The sequence below is a fragment of the Camelina sativa genome, chromosome 11 (assembly GCF_000633955.1).
Source record: "Camelina sativa cultivar DH55 chromosome 11, Cs, whole genome shotgun sequence".
Taxonomy (NCBI): Eukaryota; Viridiplantae; Streptophyta; class Magnoliopsida; order Brassicales; family Brassicaceae; genus Camelina; species Camelina sativa.
The window spans coordinates 1,023,986-1,043,494 of NC_025695.1; the positions used below are offsets into that span (position 1 = coordinate 1,023,986).

The window sequence follows — 19,509 nt, forward strand, 5'->3', positions numbered from 1 at the left end:
ACAAAATCATGACGAGGTCAACAGAGATATTTAGTAGACTGTCAGGCGAAGGAAAAAAGGTAAATTAGTTATCGAAATCTCTTAGGGCTGTATTAGTTACTAGAAGCTATGGAACTGGTAGACCAAAGGACTCATAACATGATTTTTCAATTCATTTTCGCATGCTCCATTTTTTTGAAACTTTTATCAGTCATGTACAAGACCATAAAGCAAAGAATGACAAGGTAGAGGAATTGTGTGTTTTTTTACCTTGTCACTGTTCAACGTCTTCCAAACATATTCTTTCAACTGCTCTTTCGATATGTTTTTCTCCATTTTCCTTCACAACTGATTTGATCCAAAGCAAAACTTCCTGTTGCAACAAGACAAATAAGACAGTAAGAATTTGTTCCCACCAACTTATCATTGTACCATAAATGATAAAACTATCACACGCTACCTAGATAATAGACAAAAAAATGCACAACCTCAGAGCACACAAAATGAAAGTCTCTTTATCGGTCAAGTCTTGGCATTGCTTCAGCTTGTAGCTATCAAGGATCAACCATGGAGAGACCACGATTGAGCTTCCCTGCAGAAAAAAAAAAAAACAGAACACACAAGTGTTTGATATGAGTTATTCAGTTTGGATGAACCGCATACATTTTAGTCAAGCATCTGCAAAGAGAGGCACCAAATCAGCAGAAACGAAATGATCAATGATTCTGATTCAAATTACAAATGAAAGTGATTCGAGGGACGTTACTCAATCAAGCCATTGGCGGGAGTCGTGAGTGAATTCAAATGAAGGATCATAAAGCAGGTCAGCAAAATACTCGTTTCCCTGAGGATAATGAGACAATCAACACATGAAAAACACCTATAACAAGAGAGAAATGTGCGACCACATTTGCGTATCAGAATGGTTGTTAAGAATGTCACCTATGACCTACCTTTTCACACTTTTCTGATGATTCCCTTTGGCTTGAGATAATTTTGACACATTTTCTGGCCAAAGTGCAATGGATTCATCATCAGACAACTTTTAATCAATCTCAAATCGACGAAGCTCCAACAAAAAAACGATTCTTTAGTACTCATATCTTAACTCATCATTCAGACCTACAATCAAAACCATCAATGGTATCAAGAAAAATCACTCGAGAGTTGAACTGAAAGACGCAATAAATATTGTTATTTCAGAAAAAAGGTATCAAGATATTTTGGTGTTGCCAAAGATGCCCATCTATCTAGGTGATTTAATGTGATTCCAAGTTAGATTGAGAGAGAGATAACTGAAGTAAATAGTACACCACTTCAGTATTACCTTTTTGTTCAAAGGTTTTGCTTTGAATTTTGGTGCCTTCTCGAGTTCCTCTTACTCAAATTCCACAGTATTTTTTTAGGACCACAGGGCTACATGACTCCTTGGTACAGTAAAGTGAGTCCTCCAATAATTATTCTGCGTGCGAGGAAAGAGAGGCATATTAGAGGCTGTATCATTATCACAAAAAACATCCAACTAACAAATCACAATATCACAAATCAGCTTCATCCTAATCATTTTCAAACTACTAAATTTTTGCACTTAAATGAACAAAAGACAATATCACAAATCAGTTTCATCTTAAGTGACACGTACCTAGACAATTTCATCAAGATCGTCCTCCCTCTGCAACACCTCTCTGGCCTTTGTCCTGATGTTGATAAAATCTGGATCCAACTTCTCATAGAAAGATTCCAATGCCTGAAGAAGAAATACAAAAGCAACTTTTTATATACAAGAATTCGAGTCAGCAAACCAAGACAGGTTAGGTTTAAACTGAGAATATGTAAGCATACCGTTAAATACTTAGGAAATCACCCAACTGAAAGAGGGGAAATGTTTTATCTGGCCAACCTTTTTGTCCTCTAACCCCACAAGACCTGCAGAAGAAAAGAAAAACATAAAAAAGGCTAATACGAGGATGTAGCACGAGATATCTGAAGAAACCTTACCTAAACAGATGATTCTAGACGAGAAGATAAGAGAAAACGCTTGACAACGATCAATCAAAGCCATCACCGATCAATCGTAGGAAGGATCCTCCACAAATCTAAATTAACAATAACAAAACGACAAGTAATTAGAAACATGCATACCTAAACAGATGATTCTAGACGAGAAGATAAGAGAAAACGCTTGACAACGATCAATCAAAGCCATCACCGATCAATCGTAGGAAGGATCCTCCACAAATCTAAATTAACAATAACAAAACGACAAGTAATTAGAAACATGCAAGTGGAAATCGTATAGAGGGAATGCAAACTGATTAACGAGTAGTGGAAAATGTATAGGATAACTCACCTGCTCAACTGTTTGGCAATGCGCAAACAAGATCACCTTGTCCTGTAATTGACTTGATGATACTCGTGAATCAGATTACATAACCACCTGTGATTCCCCACCCACGCTTTGGACGAGAGAAGTTGGCAAACAAAGAACCGGAGAGATCCTAAAACACAAGAAAAAGTAAGTTAGACCAATCCATGATTTTCTTCTATCTATTAATTGCTAACAACAAGAAACGACGATGGTGCGAGAGACCAAATTATATATGCAAAGATGTAAAAAGCAAACCTCTGTGTATGTTTAGAGAGCTTAGGAGCCCCCGATTGAAGGCTAACAAGGCCATCTCCTTGGCCATTGCTTGGCTGGCTCGGAACCTGAGAGAGAGATTTTACAAAATCAAAATCATCAGGATTAGCGAGCACACTAGTAATTGTTGCAAATGAATCTGAACAAGTACAAATTAAGAAAGAACCTGAGCTAAAAGGCAGGATTAGAAAGATACGGAGGCTGTGTGATGTTCTTGTAAATAGAGGTCTTCCAAACGTGTCCTTGAAAAACCTGCTAAAAAAATACCACCATCTGTTAGCCACCAACATATCACATCAGGTGAAACTTAAAAAAAAAACTGCAACTGTAATTAAACCCAACAAAACTGTAATTGTTAACCTCTGTGGTTGATTCGGTAGAAGGAGGAGTAACTTGATTAATACCCTGAGGCTTCCTTTTAATCCTGAGGCAATAACAAAAGAATTGGTTAAAAAAATAAAAGTATGTTGAACTCAAATAACTAGTGAAGGATGATTGAAACAATACCTCAAGGGGTTCTTCTTCTTCTTACCTGTTTACCTCTGCACCTGCAGCGAGCACACAGATTGAACGAGAGAGCCAACTGTTGTCCTGCAAATAAAAAAAAAAGAAATGATTGCATCAAATCAGATTAACATCTGTCACTTAAAAGAAAAAAGAGCGGTGATTGCAAGAAAGACTTCTCTTTACCTCGGCACCAGCAGCGAGCAAGAGCCAACTGTTGTCCTGCAACATCCCTTGAAGATTCGCACAACTCGAAACCATAAAATCCAGAGACATAATTAGTAGCTACAAGTATACAGAAAAAGCAAACTGATTAATGAGTGGTGGAAAACGAATAAGAGTACTCACCTGCTCAACTGTTTGGCAATGCGCAAACAAGATCACCTTCTCCTGTGGTTGGCTTGATGAGATGACAAATTTTGGTTATGAAACTTGTCCATTCTTCAAAACCATCTCGATCGGAGCTACTCCTGCTGCACAAAATAAGAATAAGAAGCAACATGGTTAACAAGTAATTAAACACTAAACTGTAATTGTAAACAAAACAACAAGAAAAAAATTTAAAAGCATAACCTGTGTGTGATCCGCACCCACGCTTTGGACGAGACAAGATCCCACAGCAAAGAACACCGGAGAGATCCTAAAACACAAGAGATAAGTGAGACCAGAATCTAGGGTTTTCTATGGCTTAATTGCTAACAACAATAAGCAACAACGATGGTGTGAAGTGAGGAATGAGACTAAATTATGCGAAGATGTACAAAAGAGCAAACCTCTGTTAGAGATTAATTAAGAGCCCGATTGAAAAACAAGGCCATCTCCTTGGCTCGGAACCCTAGAAGACCTGCAGAAGAAAAGAGTACTGTACTGGAGTGTGAGAGAGAAACAGAGGAGACTTGACTTACTACGAGAGAGAGAGAGAGAGAGAGGAAATCGAAATCGAAAACGAAGAAGAAGAAGGGGGCCGAACCGGGGAAGAAGGGCGGAGTAGGCGGTGGCTGAATAAGAGACGCGCCATGTTCGAGAATTAGGGTCCGTAGAGAGATTTTAGAGTTTTGAGAAACCGTGAGATGCTTCGCTCCGATCAATCTTGCGGATTAGGGTTTCTCCTGAGTGATGATGGAGGGCTGAGAGAGAGAGATAGAGAGTGGTTCACTCGTCGGAGATGGATCATCATCGTCTTCGCAGAAGAAGAAGAGATTATTTCGATTTTTGGTTTCTCAGGTTAAGAAGAACAGATGAGTGTGTGAGAGTCTCTTTATATACTAAATATAATTATAAGAACGCTAACATCAACACATAAAAATAGGATTAAGATTAGGATTAGGATTAGGAAATTTTCCTTTTCCCTTTTTTTTTTTTTATTTACCAAATTTCCTTTTCTGCGATTTATGCTGAAAATAATAACAAAACAAGAAGGAAATTCATTATAGACTCACAACGGTTCATCTCTCTAGTTTCTTTTTTCCAAAATTTCCTTACTCTAAGAAGACGACACGTGTTCTTTTGTTAGTTGGCATTCTTATTGGGTTGCCTATTGGGCTCAATTTCGACTTTTCTTGTTGGGCTTATTGTTGTGTTGTTTCTTAATTTTAATTTATACGAGACGACAGTCCGACCCTAACTTTTTATTATTCACGTTTTCATACAATGCAATCTCTTTATGCAAGGTTCTTTAGCCGTTTGTATCTTTCTTACATAGTAGTAAACCAAAAAGTAAACTGTCTGCAAGTGTTTTGATATCTCTCCTCGGTAAATGAACTCTAGAGTCTAAACCAATTTTTATGCAATGAAAACATAATTACATTGAAAAACATATAATCTTTTTTTAGAATTTGATGAGTTACCTTTACTTATATTTTTGTATTTTTTTATTTCTTGAATTATTATTATTATTTTTCAATTTATCTGCTTAAATTTTGTATAATTATTTTTTAATTTTGTATATCTCCTTTTTCAAAAAATCCAAAGTCTATCTTCTCTTTGGGCGACACGTGTTCTTTTGTTGTTTACCATTCATACGGATCGGGGAGTTTCGTTTACGGCCACAGTATTAGATTGGGAAGAGATCTATATTAGATTATTAGTTAACCTACACATAGCCCAACAAAAACAATTTCAGCCCATCAAACATGGACAGTTTCTTTTATCACTTCTTTTTGGTAGAAATTTCTTCTATCACTTGACATTTAGCATTTGATCTTTAGAAATTTCATAAATTAAATTGTGTAAATCTTAGCATACAAGTTTAATTTGATCTTATAATTTTTTTTTATAGAATACTTGTCTTATAGTTTATAATATAATGAGGTATAATTGTATTTTGTATTATATTAAAATGCAAGAGAGTATCGTCATGAACGTAATGTTTGGTCGTTAGTATGGGCGATTTACATTATGTCATGGAATCATTAGTATTGAGCCACTCAAATTTCAACTACCATATATATATCAATTGGATTTGTTAGCCACTATGGCACTATCCCACTATATGTATATTAATTGTAACGTTTTAAGGATGTGCATGCATGTTAAAAAAAATTATATTTTCTTCATATAGCAATTATAAATTTAATTGCTCTATTTGACCCTATAAAACTAAATATTCTAAACAACTGGATGTAGGTTAGAGTGTTTTGTCTCACGTGATTATACAAATAAAATGTAGAAAAGTGAAAATATGTTCGTGGCCTAGTAGCCTCTACTAATTATATGTAGCCCTACCAATAAATGAGCAAAAGATCGAATTACAATAAACTGTTGAAGCTATATAGTATGGTGGCTTAATTAGTTTCGTTGTAATAGAATAATTATGAAATTGTTTTTTTTAACTGATATACACACTTCATTAAATATTTTGAAGGATATGCAGATTAGTCTCGGAATCAGAAGATCCATGAACATATATATCTTTGGATTATATTTTAAAGTGCAAAATAAAAATTATACATATATCACATTTGGAGCAAAGGTTCCCGATCCTATCAAAGTCGCAGTAAAGAATAAGCTAGGTATATTTGCGGAAGGCGGTGCAAGCACCTATCTAGGGTTACCGGAATGTTTCAGCGGGTCAAAAGAAGAAATGCTAGCCTACATCAACATCAAGCTGAAGAATCGGTTGTCAGGCTGGTTTGCTAGAACACTTTCTCAAGGTGGCAAAGAGATCCTGCTAAAAACGGTGGCATGGCGATGTTGGTGTATGCCATGTCCTGTTTCAAGTTGCCTAAAGGAACTTGTGAAGCCTTGTCGGGAGCAATGTCCTCCTTCTGGTGGAGTTCAATGGAGAACCATAAGAAGATCAGCTAGATAGCTTGGGAAAGATTGTGTTTGCCAAAGAATCAAGGAGGATTGGGTTTTAAAGATATTGAACTTTTTAATCAAGCGCTCTTGGCCAAACAAGCTTGGCGACTACTAAACCGGCCAGATTGTCTGTTTTCAAAGTTCATTAAGAGTCGCTATTATAGTGAGTCGCCTTTCCTGGAAGCTGATCTTGGTGTAAGGCCCTCCTATGCTTGGAGAAGCATATTGTAAAAGATCTTTACTTCTTAAAGGTTTGAAGCAGAAGGTAGGTGATGGTCAGTAATTAAAAGTTTGGACTTCTCCATGGCTTGATGATGAGAACCGAATGAGAGCCCCATTAATGAAAAACATCTTGGTGGACATAGATCTATCTGTAGCTGTTCTTATTGACCAGGAGACCAAGGTTTGGTGTATAGAGTCTCTCGAAGAACATTTTTTCCCCTCTGATGTTCTTCTGATCCGAAAATCTAAACCGCTGGTCTCTTCTCCTGACTTCATGTGCTGGAAATATAACAAGAGTGGGACTATAGTGTGAAATCCGGCTACTGGTTAGCAGCTCAGTCTAATAAAGAGGAGGAACTCCGGTTTGCTACCATGCTCCCTTCTTTAAATGGAATTAAGGAACGTATCTGGAAGGTCAAGGCTCCCTCAAAAATAAAGATCTTCTTGTGGAAAGCGGTCAGCGGAGCAATCCCAGTTGCAGATAGGTTGGCTTCTAGAGGAATTAAACTAGATATGCGCTGTCAAGCATGTGGACTGAATGGAAAGTCTATTAACCATGTATTATTCTCTTGCACGATCGCTAGACAAATTTGGGCGTTATCGGGCTTCCCTTGTCCAGAAGGAGGTTTCGACCAGAATTCGATTTACCAAAACATGCACTCAGTTTTATTGATGGGGAAAAACACAAGACTGGACTCAGAGGTTAGAAGAACTTTCCCCTGGATCTTGTGGTTTTTATGGAAAAATAGGAACAACCTCACCTTCGATGGTATGATCTATTTGGCAAGGGATTTGATGGTTAAAATCAGGGACAATTCAGATGAATGGTTCCAGGCACAAGAACTGGATCAAGTTGAAGAAGCCAACATTCAAACTGTCGTACCAGTAAATCAGTGGAGACCTCTAGAGAAACCTTGGCTTAAATGCAATGTGGCTTCCTCTTGGGACAAGGCTTCCTCTTGGGAGCGTCATGGGTTCTAAAAAACTCAGAAGGAACAGTTTTAATCCATGGCAGAAGCTCCTTTGCCTCGATAGCTTCTAAGGATGATGCAGAAATACAAGGTTTCCTCTGGGCAATTGAAAGCATGCGAAGCTTAAAGGTATGGAAGGTAATGTTTGCTTTGGAATCTAAGCTTTTGGTGGGGACTATTACTCGCCCTGATGCGTGGCCAAATTTTAAGTCTCTGTCAGAAAAACTGGGACTGGCTATGTCCTCCCTTCTCGCGTGGAGAGTAGTCGTGGAAGGTAGAGAATCTAATCTTGGTGCCTCTCTGATTGCCAGAAGTGACACAAGGGAGAAACGAACTCAATCATATATAGCTTTAGGCTATCCTTTTTGGTTACAGAATTTATTCGAAAATGAGAAATGCATTACGCTTGTGTAATTTTTTATTCTGTTGATGAATGTCTTCGTTCCTTTCCTCTTTTGTTTTGTTATATCTCTTTGGATTCTATAACTAAAGAAAAGGTAGGGGCCATAATAAAACAAAAAATAACTGTTAAAAAGAAAAGTGAAGTGATGGAAATATACATAAATCAAATGACCCACACAAAGCTTATACTTTTTATTTTACTTGATTGGGGGGTGAATTATTTCCACTTAATTATACAAACATGCAACACAAGATCATCCGATATTCTCAAGCAGCATAGATATAATATAAATGCATGCCCATACACACAAATGCATGAATGTATATGAAATCATAGAGCACATACGAAATCACCATTTCTCTCGTCATCATCATCAACATCGTCATAAATATCAGCATCATCGATTTCATCAAGATCCATGCTCCCATCTATCAAACCTAATCCACCATTAGTATTCATACCATTCACTCCCTTTCTTGCTTCCTCTATTATCTTCACTATCTCTTCAACACTCTGTCGACACTTTTCTTCTTCTTCTTCTTCATCATCTTCCACTCCATTATCACAGTTCTCCTCCAACGGCACAACTACAGGACCCTTCAAAAACCACGGGTGCTTTTCGATTTCCGGTACAGTTATTCTCTATCATGGTTTCAAATTGCAAAATATGTAGATATTAACATGGTATTCATCAATCCGGATTTCGGTTTGATTTTTTTGGTTTTCCAGTGTCCAAAAGCATGCAGTAGTCCGGTGTGGTAATTTACATTTGTATTTGGTTAGGGTGTTGTTTAATTACCTTATCGGGGTCAGCCACGAAGATACGAGATAAGAGATGCTTGCACTCGGCTGAAATCCTGACGTAATCCGGTATGGCGTAATGTACACTTAATATCCTCTGCAATTACATTAATTGTTAACATTTAACTATTATTATTCTTATATTTGTATATATGACAATATAGTAAAAAAATTGTTATTGACCAAAAAAAAGATTACCAAAAAGTTTTTTTTTTTTAATTAGTGGAAAGAACGTTTGATTTAAATTGTAATCTTTCAGTACCTGAATGGTTTTTCTAATGTTTCTTGGATCTTCGGGATCTTCAAAAGGATAAGCACCAACTAACATTACATACAAGGTCACCCCACACGACCACACATCTGCAATCTACATATTATTTTAAATCAAATTTTATGACTTCTTTATCAAACAAGTTGATGTTGTTAATTTGTTTAATCAGTCTATTATTTTAAGGGTTAAACAATTTAATATGTACCTTTCCATTATATTCTTTCCGGGACAAGACCTCCGGGGCAACGTAAGCCGGCGTTCCCACGGTCGATTTTGGCTGAGAGTGTAAAACTGATGACTACGTTTAAGAAACAAAGAGTTAAAAAAAACTGTTAAAATCATTAGCGTTTTTTATTTTATTTTGTAGCAATAAATATTACTTAAACTAAATGTGTACAATATTATTATTATTTTTACCTTCGAGTACCCAAAATCGCAAATTTTGAGCTGCGACGACGGGCTCCCATCTAAGAGTGTATTCTCAAGCTTAAGGTCTCTATGACATATTTGCTGCAATAAAAATAAACAGTTCCAGTTACTTAATATTATATAACCACTGGAGATTTCACTCAGATAAGATTTCACGTACCATAGCGTGACAATAGCTAACTCCCGAGATCAGTTGTTTGAAATAATATCTTGCCTAAAATAATAATGAGCAAAAAAGTACGTAATCAATCAATAATACTATAATTAACCACGATAACAGTTTTAAATCATCGTTAATGATGAATTAAGTTATATACTTCGTCTTCGCTGAATCGACCGGCATTGCAAATTCTTTCGAAAAGTTCACCGCCTGCTGCATACTCCATTACTATTGCAAGATGTGTTGGTGTCACAAAAACCTGCAAAACAAAACAAAACAAAACAAAAATTAGACATTAGAAGCCAACACATACATCATAATTGTTTTATTCTTTTAAAAAAATATATTTTTTTTCCTCAAGATCTAGACGACCTACCGATTGCTTCTATTTGTACAATTTGTAATTGAATAATTTTCAACGCCGTGGCTATATTTATATATATATAGAAACATACGGTGTCATATAATGAAACTCGAATTTGGACCGTTGGAGAATGGGACATACTATTAAAAGCGAATATAATACATTCCCTTAGAAGAGGTCCAAAGTCTAACCATGATACGGCATAAATTACATGACCAGAAAATATCTAATTTTATTTTAACCATGTGTCGGAACTTAATTAGATGATCCAAAATCTACTCGCCAGTTCTTCTTTTGTAGCGGGGAAAACAAAAATATATCAGTAACCAAGTTTCGAACAATATTTTCGGCAGATGAATTTGATATATATATATATATATATATATATATATATATATATATATTTTCTTTTGTTTTGTTGGTTTTTATTCAAACATCTTTATCATATACATAACATACCTCTTTAAATCGGATGATATTACGATGCTTCAAGTCTCTGTGGTTTATGATCTCTCTCTGAACATGTTCATCAATCTGTACAAAACCCATTTTGATATAATTAAAATTGATTTCTAAAAACAGAACAAAAATCCAGATGAGAAAGGAAGAGACCAGTTTCATATCAACAAACTCGTGTGATAGACAAAAAAAGAAAAGAAAAAAAACCTTAAGGCCTCTCTCGATGTATTTAACGGCGTAAAACTCTCCGTTGGATTTGTCTCTGACAAGCTTGGCAACTCCAAAGTTACCGGAGCCAAGATCTCTTAAGATGTCGTATCTCTCCATTGATGGATGGTCGGACTCGGATCACAGAACAGAGCAAAAAGAGAATATTTTGTTTGTGGGGTTGGTTCTATGTCTCTAACAAAACTATGTCGTTCCTCTCTTTTTATTATTCTTTCGAGGTTTATTAAAAGCGAGAGATGCGAGAGCGAATTTAAGCTTCTTTTTTTTTCTTTTCTTATGGTTCAGTCTACGCTTATACCATATTTATACACACATACATACATATACAGTCAGCACCAACTAACTACCTTTATGGGTCCACGAGACTATTGGGCCGTCAATAATATTGTCGAAATAGGCCCATTTGACACGTGGTATCTCTCTCTAAAAATAAAACACACATGAACAACAAGGACAGGAACGAGGTGAAGTTGTGTTGTGTAACTCGCAAAGCAAAGCCAGTTTCAATTCATGTTGTCTCTCTTCGTCGCTATTTTATTGTTTGTACGTTCTTCCAAGCAAAAATGTACTTATTGTCAAACACATATTCACAATAAAATAATTCCATCACTAATCTTTATCACAGGGAATGAAAAGTTAATACCTCACTGAGTAAATGCGATTACCCATTTTTAGTATATATTCTCTCTTTTAAAATGAAGTATTCTACCAAACTTACCTGTTTTAAATAACAATTAAATAAACAATACCTAATTTTTCCTAGCGACGAAAAAAAAAGAAAGAAAGGATGGCCCACATTTTAGATTTGTAATCCTTTTCCGCAACCCAATAAAAAACAAACTCATACCGTTTATATATATAACAATTTAAAATACTACTATTATACATAAATTAATAAATGAGCTTCTTATTATAGTATTAAAAATTAGATGTCGACCGGAATAACAGGTCAACGGCTAAATAATCATAAGCTAAAAGCCAAAAAAATAAAATTAAAATGTTGCTTAAACAAACTATTAGAAAATGTAGGACTCCAAAATTCTTACGTGTGCGTTAATCATTATCTGATCTTTGTGTCTTTTTCTTTTTCTTTTATTTTCTGTTGTGTGTAATCGGTTCATTGCTTAAGCGTCTTACTTACATTTCTCAGATTAATTAAGCAATAACTTTTAACTAAATAGATAATAACAAAATCCGTTTATAGTCGCACCCCATAATGTTTTCCTTAGTTGATTTTATCGTTGTTGTGTAGATATAGAATGCGTATATAGTATAGTCGGATACTATATTTTATGAATCATGATGATTCAAACAAATCTCTTTTTCAAATACGCTAAACAAATCCTCTCTCAATGATCTCTTTCGATACTCAAGGGAAAAATATATATCCTTCATATGTTATTCTAAATTATTATGGTGTTAAGACTTGAGATATGTTATTCTAAATTTCTTAGCTAATATATATCTTTCAGATGAAATTACATCACCAACTTATGGAAGACACATATAACAACAATAGGTCAAGAAGTCAATACTTTGAAAAAGCTAATTGAATTAAATATACTCCAATTTCTTTAAGAAAAACACAAAAACACAGCAATGATGTACGTGGCCGCGTAATAACCGTACACGTGGGAAATAGAAAGCAAGTGACAAACCTACATGCCAAGTGGAAGTGGTGTCCGTGCGTCATGCGTGAGGGTTACGTGGATGCTGAAGATTGGGCCGTGATGTAAAAGCCCATCACCGTTGAGTGGTTGGGTGATAACATTAGTGTCCCCACATTTTGGTTGCTATTATTAGAAAGAGTATTATGCATTTCAAACCATTATGATTTTTCCCATCAATATTTTCTTTATTATTATTACTTTTTTCTTGATTTGTTGGAATCTTGCATACCTTTTTCCCCACAATATGCATTACATCTCGCGTTTGTAATTTGGTTAAATGCGAGTAAAAGGATGTCAATTTTATAAGCATAAATAGACATATAAAGCTAGGGAACCACAAAACATAAGGGCAAATCCTTTACACAATGGTTGGTTAAAAAGCAATAAAAGAACTCGCACTAGAGCACTTGAGAGTAAATTTGGAAAAAAAAAAATATATATATATATATATATATATATATATATAATTTCTACTTTGTATAACAATATAAATTAAGAACGGAATTAAACTTCACACTTTCAATATTCGAATAAAGTGGAACTCTTTTCTTGTGTATTAAAATCTTTATGTTGTATTCTTGTACTTGTAAAGTTGCACCTATGACACCTTTAGTCCTTTACCACATTGTTTGACCTTGCTCAGCTTTTTTTTTTTGGTTTATATAAAAAGTTTAAAGAAAAATTCGAAAAAGTTCTCTTACAGATACGGCCCATTATAATAGTGAAAAGAGTTAAGGAAATCTAAATAAAATTAATAAGCCTTTGTATTATAAGAGCATGTTCAACGGTGGGTATCAAAAAAGATATTTAGGTTTATTATAATTATAAATTTGAAAATAGTTAAGTCAAAAACTTTTTTAAGGAACTGTAAAATTGTATGCTTCCAACTGTACGTCCTAATTTTGGGTTCTTAAATTTTTTTAAAAACTATTGCATTCCATAAAATTTTTAAAATATATGACATTAAAACATGTTAAAAATAAAATACAAAATAGATTAATAACTTTTGTAACCTTTGTCTCCAATTTGACCGCCATCACCACATTCAAGAGTAGCATTGCGTTCGACACTATACGAAATGTGTATGTGTTACCTCAGGACCCTGTTCTGTTCAATGCCTTTCTTGAAAGGATCACCGACCACACATTTCAATGTGTGTGGCTTTGATTTCTCAACAACCTCATCGTACACTTTCTCATGAAAATATGTCTGAGATCCCGCACATCAACATTGCTCCTACAAAACATTACTCAACATTATCTCAAGAACTAGCTAGGAAATTTGAGTCAGCTAAGCTCAAGGTGTATATACTATATTCTACTATTGAAAAAAACAGAAACAGTTTAACGAAGAGGGCAAAGTGTGCAAAGCTTAAGGTATGTCTTATAGTATAAAGTTCTACAGCTTTATCGATATCAGCATCTTCGAAATTAATGAACGGCGATTTCCCACCAAATTCCAGAGTTACCGGTTTGAGATTGCTGTTAGCAGCCAAACCAAATATAATTTTGCCTGTATCAGTCGTATCCTGTGAAAGCAAGCTGCAGGAAAAAGATCACTATAACAAAAACAGTTTAACGAAGAGGGAAAAGTGTGCAAAGCTCAAGGTATGTCTTATAGTATAAAGCTCTACAGCTTTATCGATATCAGCATCTTCGAAATTAATGAACCGCGATTTCCCACCAAGTTCCAGAGTTACCGGTTTGAGATTGCTGTTAGCAGCCAAACCAAGTATAACTTTGCATGTATCAGTCGAATCCTGTGAAAGCAAGCTGCAGGAAAAAGATCACTATAACATAAGTTTAGTTTCTTATAGAAGTTAAGAGCAAGAAAACTGATATCTCTACCAGTCTTGTCTACATCCAAGTGACTTACGAGGGAAGCACACCAGGAGGAGGAAGACCCGCCTTTCATAAATTTCAAGAAACACTTCGACTCATAGCAGCAATAATGGAAAATAGAAAATGAAAAGAGAATCTATCTCATGATCTTACTTTAAGTAAACGCTTGCCAGCATAGAAAGCGATAAGACACAACACATCAAAGCTAAATTTCAAAACTATAATTAAGAAGACACACATCAAAGCTAAATCATTGAACCATCAACTCATCAAATTCTCAAGCTGCTAACAACGGTAAACACTAATTTTCCTAACATCAATACCCAATTGAAAGAACCCTAATTTTACTAATCACTTCCCAAATCAGAAAACTCTAATTTTTCTAATATCTCTTCTCAATTCAGACGATATCAAAGATCTACAGATATGTGTACCCATGGGAAAACATTGGAGCGTCCTTGAACCAAACTCAGAGCTTTCAATAATTTTCGATTTGGTGTTTGAGTTTGAGGAACCAGATATCGCATATCTCAGACTTCAGAAGAATTTCTCAGCGATTTTGAGATCGGCTCGAAAGAAAAGAAAAGAGCATTTTTTGTTTTTTTGTTAATTTGAGGAACCAATCACATACTGACACATATACGATCCTTAATTTGAGGAACCAATCGATGCCAACATTTATAATGCTTTTTTATTTATTTTTAAGCTTAAGCATCTCTTAAAAATCTTTTAACAACCACCGTTGTACATGCTCTAAGGCCTTCTAACGAGAAATTAAATAATTCGAAATTAGCGTCTCGACCGCAATCCGGGAATTTCTAAATAACCAAACCGGTTCGACCAGAGTGTCAACAATTGAATGAAGACACAAAACACTGCAATGATCAAAATGATCAAAACAATCTTTGTTACAAAGAAAATATTAAAACGTTTTGGTCTATGTACACAATAAAATTCCTGCAAACCTCAAAAGCTGTATGTAGTAGAAGAAAACACAACAATGGCGCATATCACAAAAAAAATATATACAAAAAACAATGCTCTTCAGGGCTCCGGAGACATGGGCGGTAGTAGTGGCGGAGACGGAGACGGAGGAGTCTGTGGTTGCTGCTGCTTATCTTGTGAATCAGTGGAAGACTCTTTCTTGTGTGAGAAACTTAAGCTCTTCCTCCTAACGAGAAGATCACCAAACCTACGTATAAATGCCTTCTTCTTCCTTGCTACTGCTCCTTTGTCGTTCAACTCTCCTTCTTCTAAATGATTCCCATCCAAATTCTCCAGATCCTCTGGATTCATCGTCTCTACTTCTTCCAAAAACGTACACGATGATCTCCTCTTGTGATGCGTCTGCGCATGTGGCGTCTCTGCTACGTCAAAGATTGAACCTTTGAATAGGTAAGAATCTGAACTTGGAGAGCTTCCTTCGCCACTTCCATCACTGTTCTCTTGTTGATGATTCCCACCGTTTGAAGCTTTTGTGATCTCTTCCTCTACTAGTGCTGTTTCTTTGTTGTGCTTGCTATGGTTGTAGTTGTGATGACCGAGCTTCATGATACTGAAACTACAAGTTTTCCCAATCATCTTCTTATCTATGTTCTGATGTGTCTGCTCTTTCTTCTCCTTCTCTTCCTTCTTCTCGCTATGTTCTTTCTTCTCCTTCTTGCTCTCTTTCTTCTCCTTCTTGTTCTCTTTCTTCTCTTCCTTCTTCTCCTTCTCCTCAATCTTCTTCTCAACAACAACTTCAACATCCTTGTGCAACGACTCTTGTCTGCTCAGGCTTCTGTGTTTCTCTTCCTCCATAGCTACCTCTATTTCAGACAACAGCTTCTTCAACTTCTTTACATTGTCATTAGCCAAAGCTTCGTTAACCTTCACCCTCTCGATCTCCTTCAAAGCGAATTCAAGTTCATCTTCCTTATCCAACAAGGCATCTTTCAAATTCGAATTCTCAGCTCTGGCGATCCCGGCTGCTTCTTTCGCTACATTAGCTTCGTTAATGGCCTGTTTAAGTATATCTCTAACCTTATGATTCTCATCTTTAGCCTTCTTGCTCAGATTCTCAGCAGCAACAAGAGCTTCAAGCAATCTATTGTTCTCATCAAGAAGTGAGTTCTTCTCGTCTTCTCCTCTCTTTATGCAACTCACAAACACAGACTCTTTCCCATTCCAAGCCAAAAGTGATTCCTCTGCTTCAATCCTAAGTCTCTCGCTCGTGTTCTTGAGCAGTTCCGCTTCTTTCCTAACTTCATCGTGTTTCTCTTTCCATTGCTGAGACTCCAACCTCGAAGCCTCGAGCTCTGTTTCCGCAGTCACAAGCTTCTCCTTGGCTTGGCTACAATCAGTAGCCACCTCTTTCAAAGCCAATGCCAAATCATCCATTGCTTTCTTGCTCGTCATCTCTGCATCAGTCGCTGATTGAAGCTCGTTCTTAACCGATTTCATCTCTTCTAACAAATCAGATACCCTCAACGAGGAAGCTTCTGCAGACTCANCCTTCAAAGCGAATTCAAGTTCATCTTCCTTATCCAACAAGGCATCTTTCAAATTCGAATTCTCAGCTCTGGCGATCCCGGCTGCTTCTTTCGCTACATTAGCTTCGTTAATGGCCTGTTTAAGTATATCTCTAACCTTATGATTCTCATCTTTAGCCTTCTTGCTCAGATTCTCAGCAGCAACAAGAGCTTCAAGCAATCTATTGTTCTCATCAAGAAGTGAGTTCTTCTCGTCTTCTCCTCTCTTTATGCAACTCACAAACACAGACTCTTTCCCATTCCAAGCCAAAAGTGATTCCTCTGCTTCAATCCTAAGTCTCTCGCTCGTGTTCTTGAGCAGTTCCGCTTCTTTCCTAACTTCATCGTGTTTCTCTTTCCATTGCTGAGACTCCAACCTCGAAGCCTCGAGCTCTGTTTCCGCAGTCACAAGCTTCTCCTTGGCTTGGCTACAATCAGTAGCCACCTCTTTCAAAGCCAATGCCAAATCATCCATTGCTTTCTTGCTCGTCATCTCTGCATCAGTCGCTGATTGAAGCTCGTTCTTAACCGATTTCATCTCTTCTAACAAATCAGATACCCTCAACGAGGAAGCTTCTGCAGACTCATGAGCCTTTGCGAGACTCTCCTTGGTTGATTCCATCTCAATCTTTATAGACTCGATATCAAAATCCTGAACAGAACTATCATCTTCGTCTTCGTCCTCGCTAGAATCTTGGCTATTGTAAGATGTATCTATCCTCTCTTTCAAAGAAGCGATCTCTACCTTGGATTCTTCTACCAAAGCTTTTGTTTCCTCTAACTCTCTTGATTTCTCTTCAAAGGAATCAAGAAGTTGCTTCTCTAATTCTTTACTTTTCTCCACCTCAGCTTCAAGATTCTTCATCAACGTGTCTTTCTTCAATAACTCGGCTTTTAAAGAAACGACTTCGTTCTCAAGGGAAGCTTTCATCTTGAAAAGCTCTGTATCGATATCCGCAACTTTGGTCGATGAATAATACCTCGGAGAAGCTACATCAATGGACGACGGTTTCTCATCTACTTCTCCCATTTGATGGATGATTGATTTCAGAGTTTGTGAGAAATGCAGAACAAAGAAAAAAGAAAAGAGGACGTTTTGGGGTAATGGGTTTTGATTGACTAAGAATATATTTAAGAGGTTGCAAAAAAAGGAAAACAAAATCTATTGGTCAAAATAAAGAAAATTTGGTTCTCAATGGTTTAGGAACGTATCTTCCTTTTTTTAAGGGGTTGTTTTGTTGAGGACCGTCCAATTTATCGTCCACAATCCAATTGTTTTAGAAAGATTCAGCAAATCCACAAAAAAAAGATCAACCATTAAGACCTTTGAAGAGAAAGTAATGGTGACAAACTGCGTTAAGAAAACATAATAATTTAACAAAGAGTTAAAAGCAATACACAGAAGCATAAAGAACACAAGATTGTAGACTTGTTGCTACTAATTCGATTTTCCCTACTACATACCCGAAATTAAGAAAAAGAACACAGCAATTGAGAGAGAGCTTACTTTCCATAAAAGAAAGAAAAAAAAACTAGTAGACCAATCAATCTTGAATAAAATCCGCAGAGCGAAGTTAAACCTTGATCGGTTTTCTTGGTAGGAGGCTCTTAAGCGCGTTCACCTCTGATACGACGAGCCAACTGAATATCCTTAGGCATAATGGTGACACGCTTGGCGTGAATGGCGCAGAGGTTAGTGTCTTCAAAGAGACCAACAAGGTATGCTTCAGCAGCTTCCTGGAGAGCTAAGACAGCATGGCTCTGGAAACGCAAATCAGTTTTGAAATCTTGAGCAATCTCACGGACTAGCCTCTGGAATGGGAGTTTCCTGATCAGCAACTCAGTACTCTTCTGGTACTTACGGATTTCACTGAACACCAAAAAGATTAGGAGAATATTAATTAACCACACAATAATTGCTGTCAGATAACTTTAAAGACTGAAGAATCGAACAAGGGACAAACCGGAGAGCAACAGTTCCAGGACGGTAACGATGTGGTTTCTTGACTCCACCAGTGGTTGGTGCAGATTTACGAGCAGCCTGTGTTGAATATAGAAGATCAAAACTCGATTTTGAAAACGTAAAGGCACAAAATTTGAGCGCAAAGAGAGACAAAGAAGGAACAAGAACCTTAGTAGCAAGTTGCTTCCTTGGAGCTTTTCCTCCGGTGGACTTACGAGCGGTTTGCTTGGTACGAGCCATCTCTGCGAGAGCGTATTCACAAGAAACTAAACAGTCAATTGAAGATTATAAAAACCCTAATTTGATGAAGAAATTGGGGGAAACCGAAAACCCTAACAATGATGAATCTCTTTTACCAAGCCGGATATTGCCAAAGGGGAAAAAAATTCGATTCACAAACCCTAATTTTTCAAAACACAACTACGCAATGACAATCGCACACAAGACAGATCACTAACACAGACAGAGCCACCAAGTAAGAAAACAAACGAACTATTATTAAATGTTGATCAGACATGAGACAACAAAGCGACCATTTTTGATCTTAACATGTATATATCTAGGCAGCAAAATTAGATAGACGGAGATTTGTTTTTTCAAACAGGAACGGGACAAAACCCAAAACTCAACTGTCGTGACGATCAGATCGCAGAGACAATAACAGGAAAATTTTAAGAAACGAGCTTGAAACTAGTACCCTAATCCCAAATCATACCTCTTCGTCGCTTGAGCTGACTTCTGTTTTGTTATGTTTCTTTTTTTTTTTTTTTTTTTTTTTTTTTTTTTTTTTTTT

The 19,509-nt window shown here is 36.4% G+C and overlaps 4 protein-coding genes and 1 long non-coding RNA gene across 12 annotated transcripts in view; all 5 read right to left on the reverse strand.

Moving 5' to 3' along the window:
- On the reverse strand, nucleotides 445-4,361 carry LOC104720931. 8 transcript variants are annotated; one of them, XR_756860.2, is made up of 18 exons: nucleotides 4,095-4,361; nucleotides 3,898-3,986; nucleotides 3,698-3,764; nucleotides 3,473-3,597; nucleotides 3,311-3,374; nucleotides 3,128-3,211; nucleotides 2,981-3,044; nucleotides 2,787-2,872; nucleotides 2,603-2,688; nucleotides 2,330-2,477; nucleotides 2,189-2,219; nucleotides 1,978-2,075; nucleotides 1,822-1,905; nucleotides 1,622-1,726; nucleotides 1,307-1,441; nucleotides 933-1,101; nucleotides 746-823; nucleotides 445-571 (listed from the first exon to the last, which is right to left on the reverse strand). It is a non-coding gene; the product is annotated as an uncharacterized LOC104720931 (long non-coding RNA). The 8 variants fall into 8 exon arrangements; XR_756861.2 differs by having other exon boundaries at nucleotides 2,170-2,219; XR_756862.2 differs by having other exon boundaries at nucleotides 2,167-2,219.
- On the reverse strand, nucleotides 8,175-11,019 carry LOC104720932 (serine/threonine-protein kinase SRK2F). Its single transcript, XM_010438826.1, has 9 exons — nucleotides 10,712-11,019; nucleotides 10,505-10,579; nucleotides 9,839-9,940; nucleotides 9,682-9,735; nucleotides 9,510-9,602; nucleotides 9,298-9,390; nucleotides 9,084-9,188; nucleotides 8,820-8,918; nucleotides 8,175-8,662 (listed from the first exon to the last, which is right to left on the reverse strand). The coding sequence occupies exons 1-9, from the start codon at nucleotides 10,829-10,831 to the stop codon at nucleotides 8,351-8,353; spliced, it is 1,053 nt and encodes a 350-aa protein (XP_010437128.1). The 5' UTR covers nucleotides 10,832-11,019; the 3' UTR covers nucleotides 8,175-8,350.
- Nucleotides 15,185-17,997, reverse strand: LOC104720934 (WEB family protein At5g16730, chloroplastic-like). The gene is made up of 2 exons (XM_010438828.1): nucleotides 17,199-17,997; nucleotides 15,185-16,592 (listed from the first exon to the last, which is right to left on the reverse strand). Exons 1-2 carry the CDS (start codon nucleotides 17,781-17,783, stop codon nucleotides 15,288-15,290), a joined length of 1,890 nt encoding a protein of 629 aa, XP_010437130.1. The 5' UTR covers nucleotides 17,784-17,997; the 3' UTR covers nucleotides 15,185-15,287.
- On the reverse strand, nucleotides 18,110-19,509 carry LOC104720933 (histone H3.3). Its single transcript, XM_010438827.1, has 4 exons — nucleotides 19,432-19,509; nucleotides 18,885-18,958; nucleotides 18,718-18,794; nucleotides 18,110-18,623 (listed from the first exon to the last, which is right to left on the reverse strand). Exons 2-4 carry the CDS (start codon nucleotides 18,954-18,956, stop codon nucleotides 18,362-18,364), a joined length of 411 nt encoding a protein of 136 aa, XP_010437129.1. The 5' UTR covers nucleotides 18,957-18,958; nucleotides 19,432-19,509; the 3' UTR covers nucleotides 18,110-18,361.
- The window catches only part of LOC104727503 (histone H3.3-like), a 29,429-nt gene continuing 29,045 nt past the window's right edge, over nucleotides 19,126-19,509 (reverse strand). The window contains exon 5 of the mRNA XM_019231719.1: nucleotides 19,126-19,136. Within this exon, the coding sequence (XP_019087264.1) occupies nucleotides 19,126-19,136 (11 nt within the window). The remainder of the gene's footprint in view (nucleotides 19,137-19,509) is intronic.

What these genes read in the sequence shown, in the direction of transcription:
- LOC104720932 (XM_010438826.1), bottom strand. Translation starts at nt 10,831, where the DNA reads ATGGAGAGATACGACATCTTAAGAGATCTTGGCTCCGGTAACTTTGGA. An exon ending in TTAGCTATTGTCACGCTATG is followed by an intron (nt 9,603 to 9,681) that starts GTACGTGAAATC and finishes TTTTTATTGCAG; the next exon opens with CAAATATGTCATAGAGACCT. An exon ending in GGAAAGAATATAATGGAAAG is followed by an intron (nt 9,189 to 9,297) that starts GTACATATTAAA and finishes AATAATATGTAG; the next exon opens with ATTGCAGATGTGTGGTCGTG.
- LOC104720933 (XM_010438827.1), bottom strand. Translation starts at nt 18,956, where the DNA reads ATGGCTCGTACCAAGCAAACCGCTCGTAAGTCCACCGGAGGAAAAGCT. An exon ending in GGAAGCAACTTGCTACTAAG is followed by an intron (nt 18,795 to 18,884) that starts GTTCTTGTTCCT and finishes TATTCAACACAG; the next exon opens with GCTGCTCGTAAATCTGCACC. An exon ending in CCTGGAACTGTTGCTCTCCG is followed by an intron (nt 18,624 to 18,717) that starts GTTTGTCCCTTG and finishes TTTGGTGTTCAG; the next exon opens with TGAAATCCGTAAGTACCAGA.
- LOC104720934 (XM_010438828.1), bottom strand. Translation starts at nt 17,783, where the DNA reads ATGGGAGAAGTAGATGAGAAACCGTCGTCCATTGATGTAGCTTCTCCG. An exon ending in TGGCATTGGCTTTGAAAGAG is followed by an intron (nt 16,593 to 17,198) that starts GTGGCTACTGAT and finishes GCTTTGAAAGAG; the next exon opens with GTGGCTACTGATTGTAGCCA.